We start from the raw sequence: 13,863 nt of genomic DNA, 5'->3' as shown, positions 1-13,863 counted from the left end.
GGTGGATTCTTAACCACTTCGCCACCAGGGAAGTTCCAAGCAGTAGTTTCTTAAAGGGTAGAATCTGAAACTATATCAGTGACCATTTCCTACTCTGTTACATTAAAATCCATTGGTCTCTTCAACAAACAGTACGGGAACAACTGGACATCCACATGCAAAAACATGAATCTGGACACAGACCTTATACTTTTCACAAAAGTTAACTCAAAATGGATCATAGACCTAATGTGAAGTGTGAACATATAAAACTCCTAGAAGATAATTTAGGAGGCAGTCTAGATGGCCTTGGTTGTGACCATGACTCTTTAGATACAACACCAAAGGCACAGTCCATGAAAGAAAGAATTGATAAACTGGGCTTCATAAAAATTAAAAACTGTTATGTGAAAGACACTCTCAAGAGAATAAGAAGACCAGCCTTGGACTCAGACACAATATTTGCAAAAGAAATGTTCAGTAAAGAGCTGTTATCCAAAATATACAAAGAACACTTAAAATTCAACAATAAAAAAGCAAACAATCTGATTTTAAGATGGGCCGAAAACCTTAACAGACACCTCATCAAAGAAGATATATGGATAGCCAATAAGCATATTAAAAGACGCTCCAGGGGCTTCCCTGGTGGTGCAGTGGTTGAGAGTCTGCCTGCCAATGCAGGGGACACGGGTTCGAGCCCTGGTCTGGGAAGATCCCACATGCCGCAGAGCAACTGGGCCCATGAGCCACAATTACTGAGCCTGCGCGTCTGGAGCCTGTACTCTGCAACAAGAGAGGCCGCGATAGTGAGAGGCCCGCGCACCGCGATGAAGGGTGGCCCCCGCTTGCCGCAACTAGAGAAAGCCCTCGCACAGAAACAAAGACCCAACAAAGCCCTAAATAAATAAATTAAAAATAAAAAAAAAAGATGCTCCGCATCATAAGTCATCAGGGAAATGCAAATTAAAACAACAAGGAGACACCACTACACACCTTTGAGAATGGCCAAAACCTTGAACACTGACAACACCAGATGCTAGTGAGGATGTGGAGCAACAGCAGCTCTCAGGCATTGCTGAGGGGGTGCCAGATGGTCCAGCCACTTTGGAAGAGTTTGGTGGTTTCTTACACAACTAAACATACTCCTACCATACAATACAGCAATCATGCTCCTTCATATTTACCCGAACGATGTGAAAACTTACGTATGCACAAAAAGCCTGCACACAGATGTTTATAACGGCTTTATTCATAATTGTCAAAACTTAGAAGCAACCAAAAGGTCCTTCGGTAGGCTAATGGATGAGTAAACTGGGCAACACCCAGACAGTGAAATATTATTCAGCATTAAAAAAAAAAGAGTGATCAAGCCATGAAAAGACAAGGAGGAACCTTAAATGCATATCACTAAGTGAAAGAACCCAATCTTAGAAGGCTACATACTGTATGATTCCAACTATATGACCTTCTGGGAAAGGCAAAGCTATGGAGACAGTAAAAAGATCAGTGGTTGCCAGGGGCTGGGGGAGGGAGGGATGAATAGGCAGAGCACAGAGGATTTTTTAGGGCAGTGAAAATCCTCTGTATGATACCACAGTTATGGATGCATGTCATTATACATTTGTCTAAACCCATGGAATGTACAACACCAAGAGTGAACCCAAAGGTTAGCTACAGACTTCAGGTGATTATAATGTGTCAATGTAGGTTCATCTTTGGTTTAAAAAAAAAAAAAGTGTACCATTCTGGTGAGTGATGTCAATAAATGGGGGAGGCTCTGCATGCATGGGTCAGGGGCTTTATGGGAAACCTCTGTACCTTCCTCTCAGTTAAGTCTTTTTTAAAAAATCTGTTGGTCTACTTTGCACTTTGAATGGGTCAACCGTGCATGATTTTTACCATCATTTTGATCATTTGGAAAATACTGGTTCAGAGTTATGCACATCTTCCACATGTTGCCGTATTTCAGTGGAGAATGTGAAGAACTCATATTTGTTAACAACAACATCTGTCTTATCAGAAAAGTCTTCAGGTATTGGGAAGCTGTCAAGTTATGATGTTAAATACAAATTTCCAGAATTCTGATTTTTCGCTTGAAAGTTGGAATGTTTCCATTTTGGTAACAAATTTGTTAGTTGCTTTCCTTGAAGTGATAGGCTCACTTGGTTTTTTAGAAAATGTCTTCCAAAGACCAAGTCTGAATTACCATTGTTTGTCTGTCAGGCATTCTTTCAAGTAAAAGTGGTGTCGTATGAAAACAAGGGACCATTTGGGCTGGCAGGGCAGTCTTACAAGTGCCTTCCCTCCAGACAACCATCATCTGCAGTTTGCAGCACACTTCCTGTTTTATCACACAGAATATGAAAAAGACGTGCGTGCAGGGTAGAGATTCTTTTTTTTTTTTTTATAAATTTATTTTTTAATTTATTTTTGGCGTTGGGTCTTCATTGCTGCGCGTGGGCTTTCTCTAGTTGCAGCGAGCGGGGGCTACTCTTCGTTGCAGTGTGAGGTCTTCTCGTTGCGGAGCGCGGGCTGTAGGCACGTGGGCTTCAGTAGTTGTGGCACGAGGGCTCAGTAGTTGTGGCTCGTGGGCTCTAGAGCGCAGGTCAGTAGTTGTGGCACACGGGCTTACTTGCTCCGCAGCATGTGGGATCTTCCCAGACCAGGGCTTGAACCCATGTCCCCTGCATCGGCAGGCGGATTCTTAACCACTGCGCCACCAGGGAGGTCCCTAGAGATTCTTTTAATTCATAATTTTGGCCACTTCCTCAAGGACATTCTTAAGTAGAACTGGCATTGGTTTTATTGTGACTGCACGGTGGCAAAGAACAGAATGGCAGCTGGTACAGTTTGGTGCCACTGCTTCCTGCGAAGGGGCTGCGGTTTTGTCTCCCGTTGCTTTTGTACCATCAGTGCAGGCAGAGAAGCCAATAACGTCGTCATAGAGTTAGGAAAACAGTTTTGATCTTGTGGACCCCTCAGAGACCTCCAGGGGTGTGTGGGCCACCCTTTGAGAATCACTGATCCAGCCAACCTCTTCCTTTTGCCTTTGAGGACAGAGACTCCGAAAACAGATGAGACTTGCCCAGGGTTGCAGGGTCAGTCAGGCAGAACGTGAACACCTGGTGCACTGCCCCAGGCTGTGTCCCTGAGGTCCAAGAAACAAGTGACTCGCTCCTTTTCAAACAAAAACATCATCCGATCACTTTAATGGATGGTGCGGGAACTGACGTCTCCAGTGAGGAGACGAGGAGGGAAGGGGTGTCAGCGAATAAGCCCAAGGAGAGGCACCATCAGCTAAACCTGTCGTCTCCAGGACCCGTCGGCCTCCCATCATGTACGTGCTGCTTCAGCTTCCATCCTTTCTCTTCCATAATTGTGTCGCTAATATCTCCCAGCCGAGGCGGCTCCAATTAAACTATTCACCATCGTCACTTTGTGTTCTGAAGAGAGGAGGTTGTCCATTATCACTTTTCTTTCCCTTTGACTGAGCTCTGTGTGGGTAATTTCATTCTGCCCTTGTTCGTTTCTTAGAAATTTAGCCTATCCAATTTTAGTTCTTTTCTCCCATCTCAGGACATTGAGCTCAGGAGAAAGGAGGCAGAGGATGAGGATTTGGAAATTTCTGTCCCTTTCACCTTAAAGTTTATTTTGGACTGAATAGTGCCTGCCTGGTGGTTCAGCTGTCCTCCCCGCCCCCGTCAGGAGAGCCTCCCAGGAGGTATAGACTGGTAGGTCTGGACCCACCAAGGGGAGAAGGGCAACACGAGAAAATGGCACCACCCAAGGCTGTTCCAGAGGGGTTGCTGATTGGGGTTTTAGGCAAGCATGCTTCCCCACTCCATCCTTGGGATCTGGAGCAATCGGAAGCCATGGTGACATAAACAGACCACTGCCCCAGAGGGCCCAGGACAGCTGCTGTCCTGCACCCCCCATCTCTGCCAGTCACCCACCTAGGACACCCCTCTGCACTCTGGCCGGCTATCACTGGCTGGGGCACCGGCCTCCTCTGCAGGCCCTGCTCGCCCCCTTCTACACTGGCCTCAGCGTTTCCCACCCCATACCCGCCAGTCTCCCTACCCACCTCTGGCCCTGAAACCCCTGCCAGGGTGGTTTTAGGAGACACACAGCGGCTTCACCTAAGGACAGCACAGCTGGGGAGAAGGCCGAAAGCCATGCCTCCTGAGAAGGGCCGGGGACCTGAGAATGTCCCCAGACCCACACTCAGGGAGCGTTAGCATCTGCTCAGTAAGGCTCCATCCCGGAGCTGCCCACAGTGGGGCCCAGGCTGCCCCCAGCCCTTTCCCCCAGGTTGGGGTTACACAGTTCGCACTGAACTCTGTATGAGAGCTCCTGGACCATCTGTGCGGGCTGGGTGCTGTTCTTCATTTAATGTCCATGGGCTGCGTGGACCTCTGAGCCCACCATTGTCCAAAGGCCCTGCTGATGGCTGGAGGGGTGTCTGATGCCCTCCAGGGTCCACTGCTTCCTGGCAAGGCCCTCAGCTTCCCCTTTAATTCCCTCGTGAGGGAAGCCCAGTCTCTGGACTGTGCCTGCCTTGTGGGCACAGCTGACCCACGACTGCCTGCTCCTAGTCATACCCCTCTCGCATCCCCCGTCCGCACCAGTTTCTCCTTGAGCTGTGGCCCTTACTTAGTGCCTGCCTCCTTGGAGGAGCCTTCCCGGACTCCACAGCTTGGTTGATGTGTCTGACGCCACCACTGGACAGCAGGCTTGGGTGGGCAGTTTCCAGATCCTGCTGGCTGCTGTATCCCCGGCACCCAGCCCTGGGCTCAGCCAGCCTGTGGTGAGCAAACATTAACTGGTCTAGCACTGGCTCCTTCTGCTTAACTTGGGCCAGGGCCAGGGGTGGGAAACCACACCAATTACAGGGGCTGGCAGATGGTTTCTGAGTGGAAACTTTTAGGTGTCGAGCGCTAGAACCAGTGAGCGCTGGAACCCGGGCCAAAGTCATCCCCACAACCCCCTGGTTCTTGAAGATAACAAGCAAGCCAGAAGGAAAAGCTGCTTCTAAACAATTGGAAGATCCAATGGTTTTGAGACGGAAAAGGGTGTGATCCTTCAGAAAATGAGGTTCTTTAGAAAACCCAAGTCTTTTCCCCCTCCTCAGGAGGCAGCCTGGGCTTAAAACAGGGAAGGTTTTCAGAAGGGCTTAGGACAAATAAATCCCTGAGGAATCCTCTGAACCCAGCTGGAGGTCTTGGAAGAGTCTTCCTTTTACAAGGCCCCAGGCTCCTGACAAAGATGGGACCATGGGACAGAGGGAGGGGACGTCAAGGGGGCAGTTGTCCCATGATGTGTTCCGGGCTGGGGAGATGCAGACAGTCTTTCCTTATGCCTAAATATTTCTCTTTCTGGCAAACGTGAAAGCTCCTAAGGCGGGGACCCCACTCGGTAGTGGGTGTACTATGGATAAGTGAGTGAATGGGTGGGTGGCTGCATAGATCAAAGAGGAGTGAAAGGAATGAAGAGGGTGCACAAATGAAGAATGAAGGGATGGACAGACGCTGTGGAAGGATAGAAGGGAGGTGAAGGGATGGGCGGGTGGTTATGGGAGTGAGTTGGTTGATGGATGAACAGGGGTGGCTGATGGGTGATGATGTAATGGGTGGGTGGACGCCTGATGTTGGATGGGTAGGTACCCTAGATAGGGGGTGAGGGATGTGTGGATGGATGGATGGAGAAGGGATGGCACAGCTGAAAGGAGGCAAGATTAGAAACAGGACCCAACCCTTGGTTCTGCTGTAGGATCTTTCTGGGGAGCCAGGAAGGTTCTCTTTGCTAAGGCAAGTGGTAGGCCTGTGAGGTGCCCCCGCTCCCCCCAGAGACCCTGTGCCTGACAGCGTGCTCTAGGCACAGGCCTTGCGAAGTACTCCTAAGTCCAAGTGAAGAAAGAGCCCCAAGCATGCCCAGCCCTGAACTGCTAAGTGCCTGTAGTGCCTCAGGTTTTGCCACTAACAAAAAACACCTCATAGATGTCTAAAATACCCCTGGGGGCCACCACTTCCACTGAGAGTCACAGTTAGGAAGCCATCTGCCAGCCCAGGGCCAGGGAAGCAGGGGTGAGGGAGGGGGCCCCTCTCTCCCCCACTGCCCCCAGCGGCAGACAGGAAGGGAGGGGCACTCCCCTGCACGTGCAAGAGAGAATGTGACTGCCGCATTTCCTCAGATGCAGGGGCCTGGGTAGCATGTACAAAGTGCCCAGAATGTGCGTGCAGCCATTCTCCATCTGCTGACCTTACAGTACTCAGGCTGGGCCTCCAGCGTTGGGAGTCTCTCTGTCTCTTTCCCTTGAAGAACAGAGTCAGCAGCCCATGAAAGGCAGCTGTGCCCACTGGGCCTGGCCCTGCCTGGTCTGTTGGGCTGGGCTTGTCCAGCTCGCCCTCCTTCTCCTGTTGGCCTGTGCACTCCTGCCCCCTGGCGGGAGCTGGGGCTACTGCAGTGCACAGGGCAGGGCTGGGCAGAATGGAGACTTCCCTGCAGCTAGAGGACCGTGTGTGTGTGTGTGTGTGTGTGTGTACACGCACACAGTCACACTTTACTTGGTCTAAAAGATGAGAGAAGGAGGAAAACTCTGAAAGATCCAAAGCAGCTCTTCAAACGGAAAAGGTTATTATTATAATTACTATGATTATTGTTATCAAGATGATCATGCTTACCTGAGAAATCTTGTACAAAGCAGGCTTATTTTATGTCAGCTTGTTGTTTGTGTCTCAGAGACCTCACCTTTGCTTATAATAACTAGCATTTGCGGGGCTCTTTATGTTGCAAAGCTGTGTCACGTCGATTTAGCCTCTTTCATCTGCACAAACAACCCTGTGAGGTGGGAACTAATAAGAGAGCAGAGGCTCAGAGAGGTTAAGTGGTCTGTCCAAGGTCACAAAGCTAAAAAGCTGCAGAGCCAGGATTTGAACCTGGGTCACCTGACTGAAAATTCTTACTCGCTTCCCCACCGTATCCTTTGCGTTTCCTCTCTTGAGAGGGAAAAGACTCTCTCTCATACTTTAGTTCCAAGCCCCTTTGCTCAGAAGAGAGGGGAGGAGTTTTGCAGACCCAAGTGTTTAACATGCACTTGGCAGTCCCAGTTCCAGATAATGAATACACCGGGGCGCTTGCAAGGCCCTGCAGTGCCTGGCGTATGAGCAGAGATGTGTGGTGTTCATTGCCAGTGGCTCAGCCAGGCCAATGCCAGCTTCCCTGGGTCACCACTCATCCCACCATCATCCCTGGTGTGGCACAGCACAGGCAGGCACCTGCTGCGTCTCTGAGAAGGGTGACCAGGAGACACTGGGCAAGAGAAGCTGGTGCAGGGGCGCTCTCTGTGGCCCAGAGTGGGCAGGCGGGAAGGGTCCTGTGGGCCATGGGAGCCCACACCCCTCCTCATAGTACGGGTTTCAGCTCTCACGACCAGCTGGCTGACTAGAGATAGCTTTCTGGAAATAGAACCCCTCACCCCTGGACACCAGCAGGCAGCCCCACTGACAGGCCCCTCGATCGCGGGTGCTGCTTCCCAAGCACACTCATGGCCAGTAGTCCACGTCCCCGTGGCAGGGGGCCCTGGGCTGCATGTCACAGTGAGGGACCCCTGTGTACTGTCAGTTCACAGGGGCAGCTGCCCCCATCACCACCCTGGGCACCCTGCTCCCCAGCGTTGGCCCAGGGCAGCCCACTTCTGGGAGGCACCCTGTGCTGAGCTCCCCGCCCCACCAAATGCTGGAGATGCCCCCATCTCCATGAGCCGCTTCCTCTCCCTGCCCGCCCCTTTCTCCAGATGCTCATGGTTAGGGTTTCTGTGGGGTTCTCTAGTGTTGTGGGGCTTTCCAAAAGTATCTCACCTCTGCCTAGAGCAGCTTCAGGACATCTACATGTCACCGTTAAGATGTCATTTAACCAGAAAGGTTACACTGGCTCCGATGAAAAGAAATGTTAATGCTGATTTTAAATCATTGATACGGTGAGAAGAATCCTGCAGGTGTCCCTGAGAGTCATAATCTCTCCAGAGCCTCCTGATCCAAAACCCATAAGAATGGCATCTTTTATGACAGGCTGTAGGTCCATCCACGTCTTACAGAGTGAAGTAAGTCAGAAAGAGAAAAACAAATATCATATATTAACGCATATGTGTGGAACCTAGAAAAATGGTACAGATGAACCGGTTTGCAAGGCAGAAATAGAGACACAGACACAGAAATAGAGGCAAACATATGGACACCCGGGGGGAAAGCCGGGTCGTGGTGCTGGTGGGATGAACTGGGAGATTGGGATTGACATGTATACACTAATATGTATAAAATAGATAACTAATAAGAACCTGCTGTATAAAAAATAAATAAAACTCAAAAAAAAAAAAAAAAAAGAATGGCATCTTGCCTGTGGTTCACATTCAGAAATGCAGGGTCCTAGCATGTCCTTAAATGTCTCACCCCTTCCCATGCCCCCACCCCGAGGCGTCCCAAGGGCAGGCAGATTGGCCTCCTCATCCCTCTCTGGTCCCGGGAGCTGGGGAGGTGGGGCGGCAGCACGGCCCGCCCCTCGGGTCCTCCCTGTGCTCGTGCTCTCTGTCTGCTCACCCGGCAGCTCTGTGAAGAGAATGATGATACTGTCACCCCATTTTTCAGGGTAGGATGCTGAGCCCACAGACGTTAAGGCCCTGCTCAAGCCAGGAGCCCAGTTCTGGGTGGTGCCTTGAGCCTGTGGCCTGAGCCCCTAGAAAGCTGCATGGAGCAGGACTGGAGCCCCAAGGCAGGGGTGACCAAAGGGTGCTGTCAGAAAGGAGTGAGTCTTGTGGGGGGGGGGTGGCATGGGAACTGGACGTTACAGCACGGGCATCCCCAGCCCGTAGAGAATGGTGGCCGGGGAGGGGTGGGCATACTGGGTACTTTGTAAGTGCCAGACCCAAGCCACCGAGGCCCGTGCGTCTGAGGAGGGGCAACGGTCATGTTCTCTCTCACATGCAGGGAGCGCCCCTCCCTTGCTCTCGGCCGCTGGGGGCAGTCGGGGGGAGAGAGGCCCACTTCCCTAGCCCTGGGCTGGCAGATGTCTCCCTAACTGACCCTCAGTGGAAACGGTGCCCCGCAGGGACATGTTAGACATTTGTGAGGTGTCTGTGGCAGTGGCAGTAATTGGGGCACAACAGGCACTTAGTGGCTGGGGGCCAGGCACGCTGGTGTGTGACAGCAGCACACAGTGACGAATGTCCTGCACCCACTCAGCCCGACCGTGCAGGGCCCTGCCAGGCACGGTGTCAGTGAACAGCCTCCCTCAGCTCCTTGCAGGACTGTCTCCAGAAGCCCACCAGATGGCCTCTAGTGTCCAATACGTGGCCAGTGCCCACAAGGCATCTTAGTGCCCCCCCCACAGGAAACATAGCGCAGCACATGGGCATGGACGTGTGCCCAGGGCATGGACATGTGCCCGGGCATGACAGGAAGACGGGAGGGGAGTCCGATGCCAGAGGAACTGTGGGGGCCGCAGTAATGGGATGGGTCTGCCTGGAGGAGGTAAGCCTGGTATTGGCCTCGGCACACCAGGCAGTGTATTGTCAGGACTCTTTGGGGTGCACGTGCAAAAATAAACCAAGTAAACAAAAACACGTCTTTAACTAGGTTAAGAAAAAGTCAGAGGATTGATTGAGGTAGCTGGAAAGCCAGAGGTATTTGTGGCCGCAGGCACAGCTGGACCCAGGTGTTTTGACATGTTATGGGGACCCGGCGTGCCTCCCTCTCTCAGCTCTGCTTCCCTCAGTGATGGCTGCACATTCAGGTGGGCCCTTCCTTTGAGGGTCTCTCTCTCCTAATAGTTTATACAGGTGTCCTGGAGCTGGTAGGTTAGTCTTATTTGACAAATTTGGATTCTTTGTCCACCCCAAACTGTTCACTAAGGCCAGCGGGATGGACTGGCCAGGGCCAGACCCTGTGTCCACGCTGGAACTATGGGACGGAGGAAGTCCCACCCAAACTGCTCAGACTGAGTCGGGGAAAAGAGTGCTTTCCTTCAGGCGAGCAGAGGTTCTGGTGCCCCAAAAGGAGGGAGTGGAAGCCACGTAGGTGGAGGGGGCAGCCATCCAGCAGCAAAGGATGGAGCAGATCAGAGGGGACGGGCCCTTCGCTGCCACCTCGAAGCAGGTCACTGCCCCAGCATCCTCCACTGAGTAACACTGCACAGGTCAGACCTAGTGGCTCTGCCTCCGTACATGCGTCTGCTTTGTCACACCTCATGCTGCCGGGACAGCTGGGCATGCCCTGACCAGCAAGAGGTGGCAGCGCCATGGGGGCTGTAGCAGAGGGAAAGGTGCTGGAAAATGCCTCCCCCAACCCCGCCACTGGCCCAGGAGGGGACCTGGACAGGAAGGTCAGGCCCAGTGTGAGCCCCGTCCCCCGGGGCCCCAAAGGCAGGAAGACAAAGGGACAAGGCCCCCCTCTGGCTCTATTAATTGCTTGTTAAGCTTGACCCCCACAAGGCTGGCCCAGCTAGACAGCTGCCACTGTCCTCCAGGGCGCATTGGCAAGGCCCCTCCCTCCCGCCACGCCTGACCCTTCCTACCTTCCTCCTTACCCATCTCCCCTACCTTTGCTCAGGGGGCTGGGCTGGACACCATTGTCTGAGATGCAAGTCCAGGGCTGTTGGCTGGAGCACGGTAGAGGTTAACCTTGGGTCCAGGCTCTCCCACTTACTAGCTGTGTGACCTTGAGCAAGTTACCTCACCTCTGAGCGTCAGTCTCCCCATCTGTTAAACAGGATGGCTACCGGGCAGAGCTGCTGTCATGGTTGAACGAGACACAGTGTTGTTGAAGTGGACAAGATGAGAAGAGTTGGGAGATAGGGTGGAGTGAGAAATCGAGGCTGTGCCTGACAGTAAAATGCCATTTGTCTCACAAATGCTGCTGAGCACCAACAACTATGTACAGAGCGTTGTGAGACGGGGGTGCCGTGAAAAGCCAGGAGATTATCCCTGCCCTGCGGAACAGGCACATACAACACCAGCTGTGACGTGGAGTGGTTGGTGCACCGTGGGGGCAAACTCTGCCTGGGGTGTGGAGGAGGGCTTCCCTGAGGCAGTGACACCTGAGATGGGGAAGAGCCGGGGGAAGGGTGCTCTGGACGGGTGGAGCACCCTGAGGTGAGGTGACCCTGGCTACCTGGGGAACAGAAGGAAAGGCTGCATGCTTAAAGGCCCAGGAAGGGGGAAAGGTGGGAGGAGGTTAGGACTGAGAGGTAGGCAGGGGCTTTGGAGGCCAAAGTAAGGAGTTTGGAACTTAGGGATAATGGGAAAGTATTGAAAAAGTTTAAACAGGGAGAGTTACTGTATCCATTAGGATTAGGTTTGACTGTGAAAATCTGAGACCTAGAAAATAGTGATTTAAATGAGGTAGAAGTTGAATTTCAATGTAAAAAAAAAAAAAGTCGTCAAGGACCTGACTGTCTTTAGATCACCCGTCCACTGTCCCTAGGGTGTAGACCTTGTCTTCATGATCCAAGTTGGCTGCTAGAGTTCCAGCCATCACAGGCTTCAGGAAGGAGGAAGTGAGAGAAAAAGGGTGCATCTTCCCTTTACAAAGACTTCTCCAAAGACCTCACTACACTTTGGCTTACCTCTCCATGGGTCACATAGTCACATCTTTGCCACAAGCAAAATTAGAAAATGTAGTCTTTAAGTCGGATATCAGTGTGCCCAGTTAAAAAATTGTGGGTTCTTTCTCTGCGGTCTCCTGCTGGCTGTTGTGTGGCAGACAAACTGAAGAGAAGCAAGAGGGAGGCAAGGAACCCTTGGGAGGGGGCTAGGGGCAGCCAGGGAAAGACGGTGGTGGCTCGGACTCAGGGCTGTGCAGGAGGAGATGGGGAGAAGTGGACATTGGGAGGGAGGTGGTAAAATCAAGGATGACTCCTAGTCTTTGAGCAGTTGGGCCGATGGTTGTGGCGTGCACTGAGCTGGGGAAGACGGGAGGGAAACAGAAGGGCAGACAGAGAGGTGTCGCCAGCACAGGACCTTGCCCCACCCCCACCTCCGCCACACCTCGGTGATGAGATGGAGCTGGGAGGACAGCGCCAGGCCAGCCTTCCCCAAACCATGCACTGCATCCCACTGGAGTGGGATTCCCAAGATTCCAGACCACACACAGAGGAGTATGAAGTGGCTTTGTGGAGGCCCGTGGTTTCTAAACCACACCCTTGAGTGGCCTGGCTGAGGCATAGTGTGGCTCTAGGTGGGAGGGTGTCTCTCCCCCAGCAGGAAGTCTTGCCCTACCCACCCCTCAGGTCCCGACTCCCTTCTCACAGATCAGGCAGGAACCTTGAAGGAGGGGTCCAAAGGAGGAAGTCTGGGAAACTGGCCAGGTTTATCACAGTCACCCCACAGGTGGGAAAGCAGGCTGAGATTTCCCGAGGTCACGCAGGCACACAGGAGCAGCATCAGCACATAGGCCCTGACTCACAGGCCTGTTTTTAGCCCCAGGTGGAGGCACCAACCCTGCTCACCCACTCCTGCATCCCTGAGTCACCGCCTGCCTAAGGCACCCAACGCCTGGGTCCCAGGGCCAGCTTTGCAGGTGGCTGCCCCCAGGGGAGGCTCTGGTGCTGAAGAAACTCACCTCCTAGTTGGACGGGGACCCACGTTCTCCTGGTGGGCAGCCCTCCCTGTCAGCTGAGGGTGACTTTGGGAATCCGAGGGCTGAGGTCTTTGGGACACTGTCCCTAGGGAGCTAGATCCGGGCCAGCATCATGGGCATGGCCTGCTGGCATCCAGGCCAGTTGTGGCTTCCTTCCCAGGGCAGGCAGGCAGAAGGGGACACAGTGCCAGCATTTTCCCATTGACCTTCTGCAGTAGACAGGCTCTGAGACATAAGTAGCTACTTAGCTGGACAGCTTGATTCCGGAAGTCTCCACAGAAGGCTTTGGCCCCACGTACCTTGGTGCAGAATGTTTTGTTGGCTACAAGTCTTCCAGGCGTTGACCACAAGTCTTCCAGGCGTGGACCTTGTCTCCTTCGTGTCTCCCACCGCGAAGGACACCTGCAGATTTCCAGCACCTCCGCTCGCTTCCTGAGCCGCGTGCCGCGGGCTGGGGAGCCTGGGTCTCTGGCTCACTTGGAGGGCGGCAGGGTTGAAAGGGCTCGAGAGCGGAGCAACCGTCTAGTAACGATTACCGTGCCCTTGAGTAAAGGACCCTCTGTCACTTCCCCTCTCCCTGACCAGGCCTAGGGCTGAGCCCTTGTCCCGGTGCCCTGGCAGGTGCCCGGCCGGGGCTTCTGTCCCCACCGAGGCCTCAAAGCTGCCGTCCATGTCTCCTCACAGGCCGATGCCAAGATGGTGTGTGACGTGGTGAGTCGGATGGAAGACACGGAGCCCTTCTCTCCAGAGCTGCTCTCCGCCATGATGCGACTCTGGGGCGACTCAGGGATCCAGGAGTGCTTCAACAGGTCCCGCGAGTATCAGCTCAACGACTCTGCCAAATAGTGAGTGTCCCAGGCAGGCAGGAGGCCGAGAGCGGGACAGCAGTGCGGGCGTGGAAGGGGCTGGGGCTGGTGGGGCAAGGAGGTGTCCTTGCTGAGGTGGGAACCGCTGTGAGGTGTTCTGCCTCGGTGTCAGGAAGGAAGGAGAAGGGGCTTCTCCTCTTGCCCCCGGGATGAGAAGGAGGCCAGGGAGGTGGGGGGCACAAGCCGACAACAGGGCTCCCAGAGGCCCGGGGGCCGTCGCCTGCTTGCTCTGGAGGGGGCCTGGCCCTCCAGAAGGAAGATTGTCAGTGTAGCAGCGTTTGTGCCCCCTGGAGAACCCTTGACCCCATAAGTACAAATCAAGGGCGACGTAGACAGAAAATAACTTACATGGTGCCCTTTTGTCTTCTTCTTGAGAAAATAATACCCTTTCC

The 13,863-nt window shown here is 53.2% G+C and overlaps 1 protein-coding gene across 2 annotated transcripts in view; it reads left to right on the top strand.

Annotated features, from left to right (window-relative positions):
* Positions 1-13,863, top strand: part of GNAO1 (G protein subunit alpha o1) — a 170,244-nt gene that overhangs the window by 130,256 nt on the left and 26,125 nt on the right. For both annotated transcript variants that reach the window (XM_036833356.1, XM_036833357.1), the window contains exon 4: positions 13,290-13,450. In XM_036833356.1, coding sequence (XP_036689251.1) covers positions 13,290-13,450 — 161 coding nt within the window. The remainder of the gene's footprint in view (positions 1-13,289; positions 13,451-13,863) is intronic.

Source organism: Balaenoptera musculus, chromosome 19 (genome assembly GCF_009873245.2).
Source record: "Balaenoptera musculus isolate JJ_BM4_2016_0621 chromosome 19, mBalMus1.pri.v3, whole genome shotgun sequence".
NCBI classification, from domain to species: Eukaryota; Metazoa; Chordata; class Mammalia; order Artiodactyla; family Balaenopteridae; genus Balaenoptera; species Balaenoptera musculus.
This window is presented reverse-complemented; position numbering and strand designations above follow the sequence as displayed.